The 18,074-nt window shown below is 37.9% G+C and overlaps 1 protein-coding gene and 1 long non-coding RNA gene across 2 annotated transcripts; both read left to right on the top strand.

Annotated features, from left to right (window-relative positions):
• The first annotated feature begins 1,527 nt into the window (after positions 1-1,527).
• On the top strand, positions 1,528-5,453 carry LOC140237986 (uncharacterized). The gene is made up of 4 exons (XR_011901873.1): positions 1,528-1,622; positions 2,891-3,052; positions 3,700-3,845; positions 4,718-5,453. It is a non-coding gene; the product is annotated as an uncharacterized lncRNA (long non-coding RNA).
• Positions 5,454-8,156: 2,703 nt separating this feature from the next.
• LOC140237960 (pancreatic lipase-related protein 2-like) lies at positions 8,157-16,497 on the top strand. Its single transcript, XM_072317890.1, has 5 exons — positions 8,157-8,205; positions 11,583-11,860; positions 12,944-13,175; positions 14,207-14,346; positions 16,204-16,497. The coding sequence occupies exons 1-5, from the start codon at positions 8,157-8,159 to the stop codon at positions 16,495-16,497; spliced, it is 993 nt and encodes a 330-aa protein (XP_072173991.1).
• Positions 16,498-18,074: the final 1,577 nt, after the last annotated feature.

Here is an 18,074-nt window from a genome sequence, read left to right on the forward strand (position 1 = left end):
TTGCCTCCTTGTATACCATGAGTTGTATGGTTGAAAAGGATTTGATTATTATTATTATTTTTTTTTTTGGTATTCTTGGCATCTTTTTATGACTTTAACGGACAAGTTCACCTTCATAGACATGTGGGTTGGGTGATTGCAGCAATATTAGTATAACACATCGGTGAAAGTTTGGGGAATATCTGCTCAAAATCTGTTTAAAAGTTATGAATTTTTAAAGTGTCTGCGCAATCACTGCTGGATGAGAAGACTACTACAGCGTATGATGTCAGATGCGTACAACGATATAAGGAAAATAAAAAGAGAATTTCACAAAACATTACTTTTTTTAAATAAAGTGCACATTTCTTTAACTTGTTATTGACGTATATTAAAGGTAATAATTACCCCTTCCTTCTAAAAGAGAAAAGTCAAGTGACCTTTTGTTATGCGAGAAAAGTGAAAATATTTTGAATTTTCTTTATAGTTTCTTTATATCGTTGTACACATGTGACATCACAAACTATGATTGTCTGATTTCCCTCAAACCCTCACTTATGTGTTCGACTAATAATGCTGCATTCACTCAACGCACATGTCTATGAAGGTGAACTAGTCCTTTAAGTATACTACACACACATGGACACAGGCACACAATATATTCACTAACCCATTTTTCACATTTCCAAATATTGTTCTATCATTCAACACAACAGAGTGCCAATGACATTACAGCTACAATTAGTTCAACTCATGTGTGAATGCGGGACATAAAACACACGCGGCTTCATCAATTACACCTCTTACCTGCAACATTAGGGCAGCTATTAAGCTAATGAGACGGTAATTAGTGAATCAATTAACATTCGTCTCAGCAAAACCTTGTAGTTATTAATAACTCCTTCTTTCAAAATGACAATACGTATAGAGTCATTTGTTGTAGGATTTGATTATTCAAATACAGAAGCCAAAGGAAAATCCTGCCAATCAAATCAATATTGTCACAATGGCACGAATACGACAGAAAAGAAAACCAATGCACACTAAGAAATCAGGGTTCAATTTGGGGTTGAGTTTGACCCAATGCACCCTTGCGTGGACTAGGGTTGAATATTTAACTTCTATGGGTGCTATTTACTCCAAAAGGGGTTCATTTTTGAGAAAGATTAATTTTTGAACCTCCAAATAGAAGAGTTAGTCTGCTACAAAAATCTAGATCATACTGTTGCGTTCAAACATGTTAGGATTTGTAATGCAGTATCAGTAGTGATTTGAATTGTGGATGATGTTCATCTTTAAGATTGCAAATCAATCAATATAAAGATGTTTGTTGGTGTTTGATAAAATGATATAGCATTTTTTGTTCGTGCCAGTTTCATAAACAGTACGTGAGCAAAGACTAACACGCCAATCCCGGAAATTAACCAATCACATCAGAGAAGACGATCGAGGCTCCGTTTTTTTTTTTTTGTAAGCTCGCATCGCCACCGCATACATACAGCGAGCTAGCTAGGTATGTGTACATACGTGTCACAAAGCAAAGCGTCGCGACAGTTCACTTCCATTCGTTCTAGAACTCCCATGCAATTGCATTGAAGCGGGGCTTTCTCGTTGCAAGACTTGCTGATTTATACAAGATTAAGGTGAGTAAATGATCACAAATCATGACTTATTTGGGTTGCGCTTCTGTGCGGCTAGATCTTTCATTTCTTCGGTAATAATTTCAATCGTTTATCGTGCCGTTCTTTGTTACCACGTTCACGCGTGTATAAATACACTGTATGTAAAATCACATGACCTAATGCAGTAATGGGGAGTAATACGGGCCTTTTTACGGTTACTATACTGCCATTTAGGGATCGACAAGAAATAAGGCAAACCAGTTTGCATTGTTTAATCTAATGGTAGTTTAATGTATAGTGATTTGTGATACTGTTTTGTCTTCTATTGCATGTGCTTATGAGACAGTCGAGACTGACTTACTGTACAGTCTACAGAGTCAGTAAGCTAACTGTTGCGACCTGCCCGAACTCGAAGCGTTCGGGCTCTTTTACAACTGTGTATGGGACTAAGACTCGATCGCGCACTGTCACTAGTCATATATCTGCATGCCCCTGTACCCTGATACAGTCTGCATGATAAGCTGTGTGAGAGTCGCGGTCCGCGGTGACATGATACGGAGGGATACCGGTGATTGAAACACTGAATGAGAGAATGTGCATCAAACTGTACAAAGGCAGAGGAGGTACAGCTAGTAATCATCAGTGTGAAAGAAATTCCTTCTTACTTGGGTTTGGTTGTACAGTGCCGCAGTCTGTACCAATTACAGTACACAGTGCAGACTGAGTACAAAAGTTTCCTGTACGGTATGTAGTGGCCGACTAGCTAGACTAAAAAGGTTTAGCTGTGTCAGTGTGGCAAGGGTGTGAAGCTGATGATACCTGTACTGATTATAAAAAAAAACACACACAAAAAAAAAAAAAAAACAAAGAAGAGATATTTCAAGTAGATCTACATTACATGTATACACTCTATATCTATGGACATGGTGAACAACAGTCAAATTATACTGATTTCGAGGTGAAAATACAAGTTGCCAGCAGCGTTGTAAGTCATGTAGCAGACTAGTATTAAGTGTGGGCAATCTATATAATAGCCTATTGACATCGCCATGCGCTGTGCAGACATCATTGATCTACATATTAAACTGGTGGGTGGTGGTAAATTTGAGGTTACAAGTGGTACAACAAATGTACGTTACTCAGACCCCTGTGCTTTGTATTGCATTGACGGCACTGTTACCTGCAGATTTGTTATAGGGCCTACTGCACATGAACAGTTCAATATAAATTCAAATTTCTGTGTTGTCATTGCAAGTTTCTTTCTTTTTCCCCTTTCTTTCTTTCTTCAGGTCAAAGGTGTTTGAAGCATCCTTGTCCTTACAACAAATGAAGGATGTTGTTTGTTTCATTATGGACTATGCTGCGCTGAATTGCATCCTACTCCCTGGGAGTATTCGTGGTATGAAACCTGATGTCAAAGCTTCTTCTCTACTTGTGACACCAAGGCAAAGGTGAGTTTTCTCTGCAGGCCAGGAAAATGCACATTTGCTCCCTTTGATATAAAAACTGTTTTCTTATGAATGTTGCAAATGCAGCATTAATTATCTGTAAGAGTTGCAAAGATGGAATGGTTAATCTTGTAAGATTAATTGCAGTATGCCATGCAGAGTCTTTGTATCACTGTTGGCGGAAGGTTTTCAAAAGTGGGGGGGGGGGACTTCCTAGTTTCATGAGCTAACAAGCAAAAAAAAAAAAAGGCCGCGAATGCAACTTCTGGTGCCACTTCCAGGTTTCAGCTTACAAGCAAAAAAAAACAAAACACCAACAAAACAAAACAAAAAAGTATTCAGCGCAAAAACAGATCCTTATGGTGCTCACACTTCGAGGTTTTTATCTACATGTATTTCTTTCTAGTGCCACTTACACACTTTCGGGTAAAGAAAGTTGGGGGGGGGGGGGTTGGGACCCGAAGTGGGTACACCTTATAATGTTTTCCTTTGTATGGTGCCGAAAAAGTAGGGGCCCGAGTCCCCCTGGTTCCTGTGGCCATATGTATAGCATCCAATTCTTTCTTGCACAGCTCTACATTACTGTTGTTTTTTAGTTCGATTATCAAAGATGACATACCATGTATTTGGTTTACTTTTGTACTTAATAGATTTAACGCAGGAATCGCAACACTACAACGCCAAGGAAGAAATAAACCTTGCCAACATTTCGCAAAGTCCGGAAAGGTCTGCTGCCATATGTCGCTGCCACCTAACCTGCAACTGACCTGTAATGGATCTACCAAAGAACAATACTGTGAGTTGATCACGAAACTGCTGTGCCTCATTTTTTTTTTTTGCATTGTATGTTCAGATGTATTATTTATGGAACTCTTTAATGCATCAATCTTTATACATACACACAGTGCACTCATGTTCTAATAAATAACGTTACAACAAAATTGAAATTGAGGCCATAATGTTATTGGCTCTACATTTGTTGCTTTATTGTTTATTTGTTTGGTTGTAACAAAACTGTGATAAAACGAAAGAAAACTGTAGGCCCTGAGGACCTCATTATAACAGGAGTCCAGTGTATACTGGGCCAAATACGCTGTACCGAATTGCTGATGCAGTCACTGCATCAACATAAAAGGAGGATGATCCTGGACAAGACATTTGTCCCAGTATACGACTGGACTGGTCATCTCTCTTCTCTCAATCAACAGTTGTTCCCAGTTCAAGGTTAATCTGCATTTTTGCATTGAATGTGAAAACTCTGTACATGATCAGTATGGCATTTTTCATGGAGAGGGTTGATGGCCCCCACAAGTAATTTTGACTTCACCTGTTCTTCATTGGCATATATTTCATCCAGATGGCAGAACATTTTCAAATTTTCAGTGTAGAGTGTATGGTCTATTAAAGTTCTAGAATTACATTGTACATGTAGTATAGCATTGTTTTGAGATTGTTACCCTACAATCAAATTTAAGCTTAAGAGGGTGTGTAGAGTGTGTTGTGCTTGTGATTTGTCAGGAAAGTGCAACCCATAGAAATGTTCAATTTGGTGTTTTCCTTCTTCCCAGAAATTAATCTTCTCAATAAATGTATGATATATTGTACATTTTTGTATCACTATACAGAGGAGAGTGTAACACTTTTGTTGTTGTTGTTGTTTTCCCCCAGGTATTCTGCATGACTGAGGCACCTTCTTCAGCTGTCTTCGTGGAATGAATCGCTACCACTTCACTCAGTTCTACAGATGCATCCATGATGAAACCTTTGTCCAGGGCAATCAACTACAGTCTGAAACAGTCTTCATAAAATCAATGTAGAATACTGGCAGGTAATATTGTGAAGAACACTTCATGGAATGATTTTAAAGAAATCACTGTAGATTTACAACCCTGTGGCTACTTGTATGATGATGAGTTAATACTTGTATCTGCTTTGCATTGTGTATCATCCTCTGCCTAAATGACTAAAACATTAAAAAAATGTATTGTTTTGTATGCTGACACTTTGTACAGTACTATCATCCTCGAGGTTGTTATAGAAATTCTTGCAGCTATAATAGAGTAGTTTGGTTTTCTTGTCATTCTCGCTTATGAATATAAGCTGCATTTTGATGTTTTGGGTGGAAGATGAATTTTAGCCTTGAGCCAGCACTGAGAATTACACTGTAGTACAGTGGTATCATTCAAGTTTCTGTATAAAGCTGGACAATTCCTGTACCTTCCTGTTTTATGCCTCTCCTATCCTGCCTATGCTATCGTACTATTATCTCTGAGTGTTCCTCTGTCTTCTATCATATCTCGTACTATATACAATGTGATTCTAGTTACAAATGCCATCCCTATATCGATGGAATAGACATATCCCCATACTTTTGGTTAATTGGATGCTGTTAGAGGAAGGAGGGAGGGGGGGGGTCCTTTTTCCTTTTTTGCTTGTCACAATTTGCATGTGTGTGTATTAGTGGTGTTGATTATATATTTTATTGCAGTTTCAGCAAACTTGGTATCCTTCTTTTCCATCTGTTATGTAACAGGTGAGGATACTAACCTTTACAATTATTGTATGTAAACATTAGCCGTGTAAAGATGTGTTCACGGAAATCCTACTAATATTTGTGTACTGTGCTTTGATTACTTGTTAATGATCTTTATCTTTTTTGAAGGTTTCTAGAAGTATTTTCATTCATTTGCATAGACATGTAGCTGGAAAGTATTGTGGCCATTTTGTTTCCTTCTATGCATGTGGAAACTAACCATGAAGGTTTTGTAATGTACATGTATACTTTTTATTCGACTGTTTTATTTGTTTTACCTGAATTCACTGTGTTGTAACTGCTTGCACATGCAACATCTGGAATTAACAGCTCTGCTTTCTTTAGATGATAAAAGTGTACTTTTTGCACAACACATATGGATTGCAAATGTTTCATTTTTTTCTTCTGCTTGGGGGAGATTTTTATGTTTATTTTTTGTCATAAAGAAATTCTTATAGGGAAATAAAATGATGTAATGATAATATAATGACAGACCTTTGATACATTTCTTTTTTCATCAGGGAATATTGTTTTCCCTTATTTACAAAATTTGAATATACATTGTATTTCATTACTGTATGAGTATATGTTATGTACATGTATTGTATTTAACTTTTTCTATTGTACATGTATTACATTATAATGCAAAAACTTGATTTGACTTAATCTTTGTTTTGAATGATAAAAACCTAGCCTATAAAATCAATACATGTGCATTTTTGTGTGAATGCAGAAATGCATCCATCTTGACAAATGAAAGTGACAAGTTTGTATGTACCAAATGATGAACTGTACTTAGATAATGTACGAAAATGGGGATTTTCTCTTTATCTAATTTTCCTCGTTTTTTATCATCCCAAGACTTTATTAAACAAACATGAAATGTAATCATCTGTGATGCAGAGATGTTTTAATTTCTCTGTACAAAGTGTGTGCCAAACATGAAGTATGAGCAGCATGTACAATGAATTGGTGGTGGCATTGTTAAGGAGTATGTGTTGGCATTGCTAAGGAGTATGTGTTTGATTGAACAACTGTGAACACTGTGCTGTACTTTAAGCTTGAACATCTCCATTATTTCAGCAGGATATATAATACATATAATATTGTATGTAATATTGTATATTATATATATGTCTATTTAATACATGTATATTATATATATATATATATAATATATGTAACCCATTAAGGAGGAAAAATAAAAACCAGGGAGCGTAACTGCACCACAAAGGGTTCAATTTTGATATCTGAAAAGTTCAAAAATTAACCCTTTTGGGTGGAAGAATGAACCTTTTTACAACCTTGAGGTTAAACAATGTATCCTTCAGAGGTTCAATTTTTAACCTGCCTGGGTGCAAAAAATAAACCTTGAGGTTCAGTTTTGAACTCAGAGGGTTCATTTTTATGGAATTCAAAATTGAACCCTAGACAGGGGTTCAAATTTTGAGGGAAAAGGGTTCATTTTTATGGGGTTCAAAATTGAACCCTAGACAGGGGTTCAAATTTTGAGGGAAAAGGGGTGCTGCTATTGCATCACGCCTAGAGGTTCAATTTTGAACCCTGATTTCTTAGTGTGTGGAATCACACGGAAAAGTTCGAAACATATGTAATTCATGCCAAGGCATACTTTAAAGAAATTGGAATAATATCTTGTATCCTATTAGAGTTTCAGTGGGAATTTGTGTTAACATTTATCTTTAAGTATGAGTTAGGAGAAACACACTCACGAAAACCCACTGCGTAGCAGCAGCCTCTCGATTTTTTTTTCCCTGAATCATAAGCATCTTGCCGAGGCATACACAGTACATTCAAATTTGATATAGTAGTACATCTCTCAAAGTCATAGCTCTATTTCCGTCCTTTTCTATACAATGATGTTTTAGGAAGAGGAGGGGAGCAGGCTACTGCGACTGTCGATTAATAATTAGACCGGCCATTTCCTATATAATTAAATACTTTATCCATCATAATGAGAATTTGTATTCATACCATTGACATTTGCTTCCAATGTGGAAATCATTGCAGAATGGAAGGTCAAGATGGGATGTTTTGAACAGGAAACTTTTAAAACTAAAGCTAAAACTAAAGTAGGGTATGAACTAATGGGGTCAAAGCTAAGACCCACATCTGTCGTGCCTTGAAAAATAAAACGAAACAAAAAAACGGGAACAAAACGTGTGAAAATATTTAAATGTTCCACTGTTTCACAGGTGGTGTGTGTGATAGCATTACACAATTACCACTAATGGCCTCATAACTTTGCCGATTCGAGTTCGGTCATTACGTCGTAATTATACGTAAAACAGCAGCTTATATAGATATCTTGGAAATTAATGAGTAATAAGAACTATACTTATCTCATAATCACCTCCTGTCCACCACGTAGGGTTTCAATGAAAAGAATAAACTGTGACCAGAATTTACACAGGCTGACGTCACTAACTGCGGCCAGATAAGGCGCTACAGAGATTGTGAAGGGTATAAAAAGAAGATCCACTCCAGCCTTCCCGCAGAACATATCCTGAGATTCAATACAGCTGCTGCTAACCCGTGGCTATTCATACGGTCATCATGAAATCTCCTGGACTTGTCATCGCAATCTTGAGTTGTATTGCAACGTGTAAGTTCAGCGATTCTGGAAGATCTTTTTTCTGTTTTTGTTTTCTTCTTCCAGGTAGTTAAAAGTTACTAGCTCCCAACTAGTAGTTGTAAGTTGAGGAGGCATGGATAGTTTGTCGAGTAGGAAAATTAGACTTTATAGACTGATTTCGATGAACAGTGTAAACTGCCCACCAATCATTTTGCTGCCGCACGAACATGACAAAGACTTAAAGAAATTTACAAAGTCATGCCTTTCTCATGAGACCATTTTTATCACGAAATTATTTTCTCAGTCTTTGAGGGCGGGAGTGATTTTACATCGTATCGGTATGTATTGTTTAACATATATATATATATATATATATATATATATATATATATATATATATACATATGTTTGTGTGTGTGTGTGTGTGTGTAAGTGAATCTTATTACTTTTGTGTTAAACCTTCATGAAAGTACAAAAGAGGGGGCTATGGAGGAGATAGTAAAATTATATGTTGTACGTTCGCATGGGAAAACCATTTACTTGTTTGTTTATGCTAACGTTGGTTGTATTGTGAATTTCCTCTTTGTTCATTATGAATAAGTAATTTCACTCTGTATCAACTAGTTTAGGGATGACTGCTAACTCTCTTTCTGAGTCCTCAAGGATTTCTTAATGAGGAGCTTGGTTTAAGGTCAGTACATTCATTACCAAGAACGTTTCGGCTACTGAATGCCTTGAGATAGTTTACTCACACTATATAGATAGGTCCGGAGAAAAGAAAAGAAAAATTGAGATGGGGGGGGGGGGGGGTGGGCGGTCTCATACATCTGCGCAGACCCGCGGAGTCAGTGCTGCTCGGCTGAACTTGCCTAGTCCACGTTTGTGCCCTGTCGAGTTTGGCATTTTTGTTTTGTTTTGGTTGTTTGTTTGTTTAGTTTCAAACCGTGCCCTGATCTGGTCTCCCCCACGGAGCTATAATAATTATCTCCATGGTCTCCCTATTACACGACATAATAATTTTTGTTTTATCTGTCAGACTGTCGGAATATGGCAACAAATGGAAGAAATAAGTAGGCCTACGTAATCATACCTATAGTGGATTTTGCCTAGTTGTATTGGTATTCAGCTAATTATAACCAAAATCAGAATTTTATTCATGTCAAATCTTAGTGTTGACTTACTGATATCGACAACACCCAATGACTCCGCCCCTTATTGATATATCTATTTATTATTATACGATACCAGAAAGTAGCATTCAGCTCTCTCCTCATGCTTGCACAAAAGTGCATAATCTTTATTGGATCATAATATAACTCATCAGTTCTCCTGAAATAACTTCCATTCAAGACGAAGTTACCCATCAAAAAGTTATTTATGTTTGTAATGTCCCAAGGCTAACAACGTTTGCCCAGAACGTAGTGTGCTGTTCTAGATGAGATATTCTCCTGTTTGTTTGTTTGTTTGTTTTTTCTCCTCCGTATTCTAGTCTAGTTCTTTCCAGACCTGGCTCCGGTGAACATGCAGCTATCATTAAAGCGTCTTATCAGGCTAGGCTACGCAATATTTCCTGTCAAGTCCCATTGCGGACAGCCTCCAAAATCTGTTACGGCATATTAAATGCTGTCACTTTTCTTTTTTTAATCTAATTATTACTTTCTTCTTTTTCTTTCGTTCACCCCGTTTCATTACAAACTTTAATCTCATAAGTAGGCCCTACCGGGACTGCCGTAGCATTTTTAGCTCACCTGAGCCAAAGGCTCAAGTGAGCTATTGCGGTCGCCCTTCATCTGGCGTCCGTCGTCCGTCGTCCGTCGTCCGTCGTGCGTCGTGCGTCGTGCGTAAACTTTTTACATTTTCATCTTCTTCTTGAAAACCCCAGGACCGATTTTCATCAAACTTGGCAGGTAGCATCCCTAGGGGGTTAGAAAGTCAATTTGTTAAAATGGGCACCATGCCCTACCCAGGGGGCCACAGGGGGGCCAAACCCCCCAAAATTAAGGAATCTGTAAAAATCTTCTTCTCTAGAACCAGAAGTGATAGAGCTAAGTTAATACTATGAGTTAGTACATTGATGACTGTAGTTTCAAGTTTGTTCATGGCAGGATCAGGGGTGCCCCCCTTGGGACCCAGGGGAGGGGGTGGGGAGGGGTTCTAATGGGGCCTAAATTGTACATTTTCATCTTCTTCTTGAGAACCCCATGACCCATTTTCACCAAACTTGGCATGTAGCATCCTAGGGGGGTTAGGAACTCAATTTGTTAAAATGGGCACCATGCCCCCACCCAGGGGGCCCCCAGGGGGGCAACCCCCCCAAATTAAGGAATCTTTAAAAATCTTCTTCTCTAGAACCAGAAGTGATGGAGCTAAGTTAATACTATGAGTTAGTACATTGATGACTGTAGTTTTAAGTTTGTTCATGGCAGAATCAGGGGTGCCCCCCTTGGGACCCAGGGGAGGGGGTGAGGAGGGGTCCTAATGGGGCCTAAATTGTACATTTTCATCTTCTTCTTTAGAACCCCATGACCCATTTTCACCAAACTTGGCAGGTACATGTAGCATCCCTAAGGGGTTAGGATCTCAATTTGTTAAAATGGGCACCATGCCCCACCCAGGGGGCCCCCAGGGGGGTCCAAACCCCCAAAATGAAGGAATCTTTAAAAATCTTCTCTAGAATCAGAAGTTATAGAGGTACGATAATACTATGAGTGAGTACATTAATGACTGTAGTTTTAATTTTGTTCATAGGAGATCCAGGGGTGCACCTCTTGGGGGCAGGGGTTGGGGGGGGGGGTGGTTGGGAAGGTCCAAATGGGGGCCTGAATTGTACATTTTCATCTTCTTCCTGAAAACCTCATGATGGATTTTCGTCAAACTTGACAGGTAGCATCCCTAGGGGGTCAGGATATAAATTTATCAAAATGGGCACCATGCCCCACCCAGAGGGCCCCAGGGGGCCCCAATCCCCAATAATTAAGGAATCTTAAAAAATTTGGGCCCTTATTGTACATTTTCATCTTCTACCTGAGAATGCCTGGTCAAATTTTGGTAGAGCTGTGAATAATTTAGACTAGTGACTGCGTGAAAGGTGACCTTGCGATACTCAGGTGAGCGCTAGACCCGCGGGTCTCTTGTTTTTGACAGTTTAAAAATCTGACCCGGCTTCCATGGCACTAACGGCCTGTTACGTTTGTCAATCCCATCCCCAACGCTGTGTCATGCCCTCCGTTTTGTTCACGGTGGCTTGAAACTGCCATGGCCGCCGGGATCTTGTGGGTAAACACAGCATATTAGGGCCTTTTGGTCTTTGGACTGAATTTCATGGAGATTAATCAGTTTCACTTTAGATTACTAATAGGCTTATTGCCTCTGCTTGTTTGTCTATTTTTTGTTTTCCCTTTACCCAGCATCATTAGGTTCGGTATGTTACGATGATTGGTGTTTCGAAACTTCCCGTGCATGTCATTGGCGAACACCCGACTCGCCCGATGATGTCGGTACCTCGTTCAAGTTGTACACCCGAGACAACCAAAACACTGGCGACGCCATTGACCACGAGAACGCAGCAACCATCACGGCTTCACATTTCCAGGCTGACAGAGACACGAAGTTTTTGATCCACGGTTACACGGACAGCATGGGGGGAGCATCATGGATAGAGATGAAGAACACGTTTCTTCAAAACGTAGGCCAAAATCCTCAATAACGAAGTTTGTTTTGTTGTTGTTGTTTTAATTTTGTCAGTAGGGTCAGATAGTTTGTAGAATGTCCTTCAAATACATTTAAGATTATCTTGCACTTCATAGTTCATATTGCTCGTTGAGACTTCACGCACAGTATTAGGCCAAAATAGTCAATAATAATAATAAAAAAAAAAAAAAAACATGACCGTTCCGACCTCTTTACTCCAGTACAGCTTACTGGAATGTTCTTAAAAATTGTTAAAGAGTGTTAATTTCCTCACCTAAACATGGTATTTTGCGATATTTATGAAAAGTTTGTTTGCAAAAACCGATAAGTCCATATTTGTCAAATGGAGATATTTGCGATTAAAGGTCAAGAAAAATAAAGAGAATAATAAGAAAAATTTTGCTTCTTTTGACCATAATTTGAAAAATATACCTTTTTATGTAGTGACCAATATATCATTTAAAAGGTATTATTTTGTACTTTATAACAGAGATCGTACTTCAAAATCTTCAAAAATGGACATCGGTTTTTGCAAACAAACCCTTCATATATATATATATATATATATATATATGATATATATCATGTATATATATATATATATATATACATATATATATATATATATGATATATATCATGTATATGTATATATATATATATATATATATATATATATACATTTATTATTATGAAATAACACTATACTAAGCTGATATGCTACAAACTAGTCCAATTATCATTACTATTTGTTAAGCACTATTCGATAACCCCCTCTATTGTAGGCCAGAGATTGTGACAAATAATTTGTGTCTTAGCTTCGTGATGATCCCAAACTTGGCTGCCAATGAGCCTTCCGCTGTTTTTGTCTAAATAAATAGAACTGATTTCCTAGCACCATGTCGCTAATACAAGTCGGTGTTCTCCCAGAGACTTATAACTTAGCAATAGACAATAACAAGATTAGCCCAACTGATTTTAATATGTTTGCACATGATTCATCCATCTTAATGTTTGTCTTTGGCTCTTTTATTCCCATGGTCTATGGTCCTGTTCTACTTCACTGTAATAACGTCCAGTACGACGTAAATGTGGTAATGGTTGACTGGAACCCAGGTGCATCCCGCGGTTATACTCAGAGCAGGGCGAACACTCGAGTCGTTGGGCGAGAAGTAGCGGCGCTCATTCAAGCATTCCACACGCTGAAATATGCAGCCCTCAGCTCTATGCACATCATTGGCCACAGCCTCGGTGCCCACACGGGGGGCTACGCTGGGGAGGCGTGTGGCGGCATGATTGGTCGAATTTCCGGTGAGATTTTTGGTTGTCATTTTATTTCGGTTTTTTCGATTGCGTTTCTTTCTTTGTTTGATGGTTTTTTTTTTTTTTTTTTTTTTTTTTTTTTTTTTTTTTTTGTGCGAAGAGTATCTGAATTTTCAGTTGCACTATTCCTCCAATCCCTTACATGTCGCATCCATTTATACTCGCACAGGACGGTGTCTTCACGCAATAACGACATAACTGTCACGGTCTGTGCTATGCGTAAATGGTGGATTGTATAGCATGTATGACACGGCCGGCGGAACTTTTTCAAAAGTGTGTGTGTGTGTGTGTGGGGGGGGGGGGCACTTCCGGGTTTCATGAGGTAACAAGCAAAAAATATTTTAAAAAAATTAAAAAAATGAAATTAAATTAAAGGTCTTTATCTCATCTTTCTCATTCCACTTCCGGATTTCTTCCGCCGACGAGCAAAAAAAAAAATAAAATAAAATAAAATGAAATAAAAATAAAAAAAATAAAATAAAATAATTAATTAAAACGGTCTTCAGCGCAACTTCTGGTGCCACTTCCGGGGTTTCCTCAGCTGACAAGCCAATACTGACTAACCTTACCGCGCTCACACTTTAAGGTTTCTAGCTATTTCTTCAGGGGTAAAAAAAAAAGGTGTGTGTGGGGGGGGGGGGGGGGGAGGGCCAAAGTGGCGACACCTTATGCATTCCTTTGTATGGTGCAAAAAAAGTGGGGGGGGGGGCATGTGACAGTCCCAGTATTTCTTATTTGAATCAGTCAAATGCAAAACCGGATTAGCTTGAATCATTTTCTCTGTAATTATGTCTCGCATATTAACATGAAAAGGACAAAGAAAGAACTGCCAATCTAAGCGGGTTTTTTTAAAGCGTGTATGTACCTGCATACAGTATGGCAAGTATCAATTTAACACTTATCACGTTGTTCAATCTTTTCGGAACTTTTAACGTAATTAATTGTCATAATTATTTTCTCTCCACATATTTTCAAGCTTTTCCATCTCTAAGTCTTTCTTTCAATGTGTCTTGATCTAGGTATGGATCCAGCCGGTCCTGAGTTCGGTGGTGATTTGGAACCGGAATGTCGCCTGGATCCGACAGACGCCCTCTTCGTCGATGTGCTTCACACAGACGGTGACATCATCGCACTTGGTGGCGCTGGACTCATGGACGAGGTAGGCCTTTTGGGTCTTAGACTAGGCCTCAGACACTCCAGCATTTAAAATGTCTCTTCCATCCAAGTATGTTGACCGCTATTGATGAATTTTGGTCTGTACATATACAAATCGATAAACTTCATGGAAACATGCATTTTGTTTGAATAAAACCAAAACCCAAAGAATAATGTGGATTGAGCACTGTTGAGTGAAAGCAGCTACATTAGTAGAACACATCAGTGAAAGTTTGAGGAAAATCAGACAATCGACGCAGAAGTTATGAATTTTTAAAGTTTTGGTGTTGGAACCGCTGGATGAGGAGACTACAAAAGGTTATGACGTCATATGAGGACAACAATATAAAGAAAATATAAAAGGGAATTCCACAAGAATTCATTTTTCAAGAAAATTACACATTTCATCAACTTGATACTGACATATGTCAAGGGTAGCAATGGTCCCCCTGCTTTCTGAAAGCGGTTAGTCAAGTTCTCTTTCATTACGCTAAAAAAAAGTGAATTATGTGGAATTCCCTTTATATTTTCTTTATGATTATTGTCCATGCACGATGTCATAACCTCTATTAGTCTCCCCATCCATCGCTTCTAACACCGAAACTTAAAAAAAAACATAACTTTTGCATCGATTGTCTGGTTTTCCTCAAACTTTCACTGATGTGTTCTTAATGTATGTTGCTGCTTTCACTCAATCCACATTTCTCTTTGGGTTTTGGTTTCCTTAGTCAAGGAAATAAATGAATAATAAAAAATACCGACTCAATCGACTCGATAGCCAAATTGATCAGCATCTTTTTGTAAACAAGACAAAAGCCTCGTCCCTGATGTCCAATTCAATGTATCCCCTGGATGACGAGCAAGCCGCAGTACATTATGGAGTCATTGGCGTTATACGTTGTCCTCGCGGCATTATTATAATTTTTTTTTTTTTTTTTTTTTTTTTTGCGGGGGTTTACCGAGCAAAATTCTTGCCAGTTTTCGTGATGATGACGATAATGTTGATGATGATGATGATGATCTTTCTTTTTGTTTGAAAGTGTATCAGGAGAAATTCTAGCCGACAATAATTATCCAAAAATAATCCAAAATCGTATAGTTTTAAGCCAGAATATGAATTTTGGAGGATCCCTTTTTGTGCACTCTGCAAACTGCATTTATTATTAAATGCATTTGCTACAAATGTGTATAGAAGAGTATTTTCGCTTGAAATGACATCTTTATCTTTTAGCAGTACCTGCAATATTGATTTGCCTTTTACATTGCCATTAATGCTTTATAAAATAATGCAATAGCAAACTTTGTGATGACTACCCCGCGCACCTGATTCGTTCAAATTTTTGGGAATGTCTTGATAGTCAATAATATTATAGGCTTCTATTATTTTTCTCGATGTTACACTCTTAATACACGCATCCGAGTCATATTTCTCGAGTGTAGCTAAGGTTCTCGTCAGATTTTATGGCAGTGTGTCATGGGAAAATGTGGCTGCTTATCGATTTGGTTCCAGCGCCCTCGGTGTTCTAATACGTTCAACATGAGACGAAACAATGCCCAGATTTTCTATTCTACAATAGATTGTTAGACATATAAGAAATCAACTCTGTTTGGGAACTACTTGCCTTGCCCGGCAACAAACATGTCTCGTTTTGATTTTTTATTTCTTCTTTCTTCAGAAATGTTGCTAATTCTTTTTTTTTTCTTTTAAAGAGAATGTTAATTCAAATTCAGTTCGACTCAATAATGGGTAAATAAGTTAAAGTGGGGAAATGAAGACAAGAAGAGAAAAGTATAGCGGTATGGTTTGTATTATTTCGATCACACTCACCTTTGTGGTTGTGCCGTTTATCTGCCATTTTAGCTCGGCCATCAGGATTTCTACCCCAATGGAGGAATGGACATGCCGGGTTGCCCGTTTTTGTCGGTAACATGTGATCACAGTCGAGCTGTGGAATATTACATCGAGAGCATTTGGAACCCGTGCTCGTTCATGGCTAAACAGAAAGCCGAGACGTGGGAAGATATCGACAATGGGTCGGCCCAGAATTGCGATGACACCGTCTGCCCACAAATGGGCTATAGGGCCGACAAAGCCGACGGTGAGGGCGCCTTCTACCTCACCACGAACGGAGATGAACCCTATTGCCAGGGATAAGGAGAATATTAATGATCGATTGAAAATAATCTACGCATTCCATTACACCGACAGAGTGAAACTGAAAAAACAAAAAGAGTAATGCATGTAGAGTAGTACAGAGATCCCTCCGATGCAAAGTGTATAGACAACGTCAAATTGACCAATCAGACGATATTAAAGGCATAATTTACCATTTGCAGATGAAACAAAAACCCAGCATTATTGTTTCAAAATAGTTTTAAAATTTGAGTTAGGGATAGAAACAACCAATGTAAAAATTTGAACCAGTATAATCGATGATAAGTATTGTTAAAATACAAAATGTGAACAATAGTTATAATAAAAATGTTTCCAGGCTAAACCGTCCACACTTATGGTTAAGTAAGAAAACTAATAGTGATATCTCCTTATATTTTAGGCTTTATTGCAAAAAAGAAATATAGTAGGATGTTTTGTGATAAAACTGACCTACATACAATATGCTTCAAAACTGATACCTTGAAGATTATCACTGCTCCCAAAGGTAAACAGGACCTTTGAGAAATTGAAGACTATTGTATTTGTCAGTCGAAATCTCGTAGACGACCAACTTGAAAGAGTAGGGCCCTGTAACCCTAAAGCCCATTCTGACCATGCTACCGTCTCTTTATCCTACTCATATTTAGCTCCCCTGGTAACGTCGCAAACTGTATTCAATTTATCAATTGAGGTCATGGGGGATTCTGAAACAATATGATTATCATCTCGTCTTCAGTGTTGTTGGTAAATCTGAATTTCTTCCACAATACTTTGTATTAAGTGAAAAATTAACAAGAACTGCTTAAATTCATTAAATCTTTTTTTAAATAAAGTCAACACGAGACGGATCCTCAATTTATGTGGTCTTCTCAATTAAATGATCAATTTAAAGTGTAGCCATTTAGAGACGTATGGTCATTGTAATCCCCAAGGAAACGATAACATCGACCAATACAAGGGCTTAAATGAGAGAGCAGTTTTCATTTTACATGATGAAATAAATAGTTTTAGTTTCAGTTTTAGTTTCAAAACGGGTTATGGACCATTTTTGAACATTTTAATGCAACTCTATAATCAGCTAGAACACAAACATTTCCAGTGATACTTCACTTTTCACGTTTTCTCAATATTTCCTTTGCAAATATCTGAAATTAAAAAGAATAGAGTTAACTCGTTTTACGCTTGAGGTCTTCAAATACATGTACTAGCAAATAATGAAGAGTAAAAGTCATGAGTCGAATTAAAATACAGCATCAAATCAGAGAAAGTTTTTTTCCCCTTGGACTTCAGCTGTTCACCTTTAATATAGGAGACGTCACGGCAACTTCCAAACAACTTCCCTTTTTTATGTTTTTTTTTTTTCTAAAGCTAAGCCAGAGCTTTGTCGTTTATCACGATTAGTTTGCATTAATTGTTAATGTAAAGCTGCCCAAAGGAAAAACGCAGGGAAGATCGCTGTATCAGCACTGGTATCTAGTATCTAGTTCCTAGTTTCTAGTTCGCTATCTCTACCCCCTCTCCCTTTCCACGTTCCTCCTTGCCATATCTGGTTCTATATAATTTATATGTTGATGAAA

This window comes from Diadema setosum, chromosome 14 (assembly GCF_964275005.1).
Source record: "Diadema setosum chromosome 14, eeDiaSeto1, whole genome shotgun sequence".
NCBI classification, from domain to species: domain Eukaryota; kingdom Metazoa; phylum Echinodermata; class Echinoidea; order Diadematoida; family Diadematidae; genus Diadema; species Diadema setosum.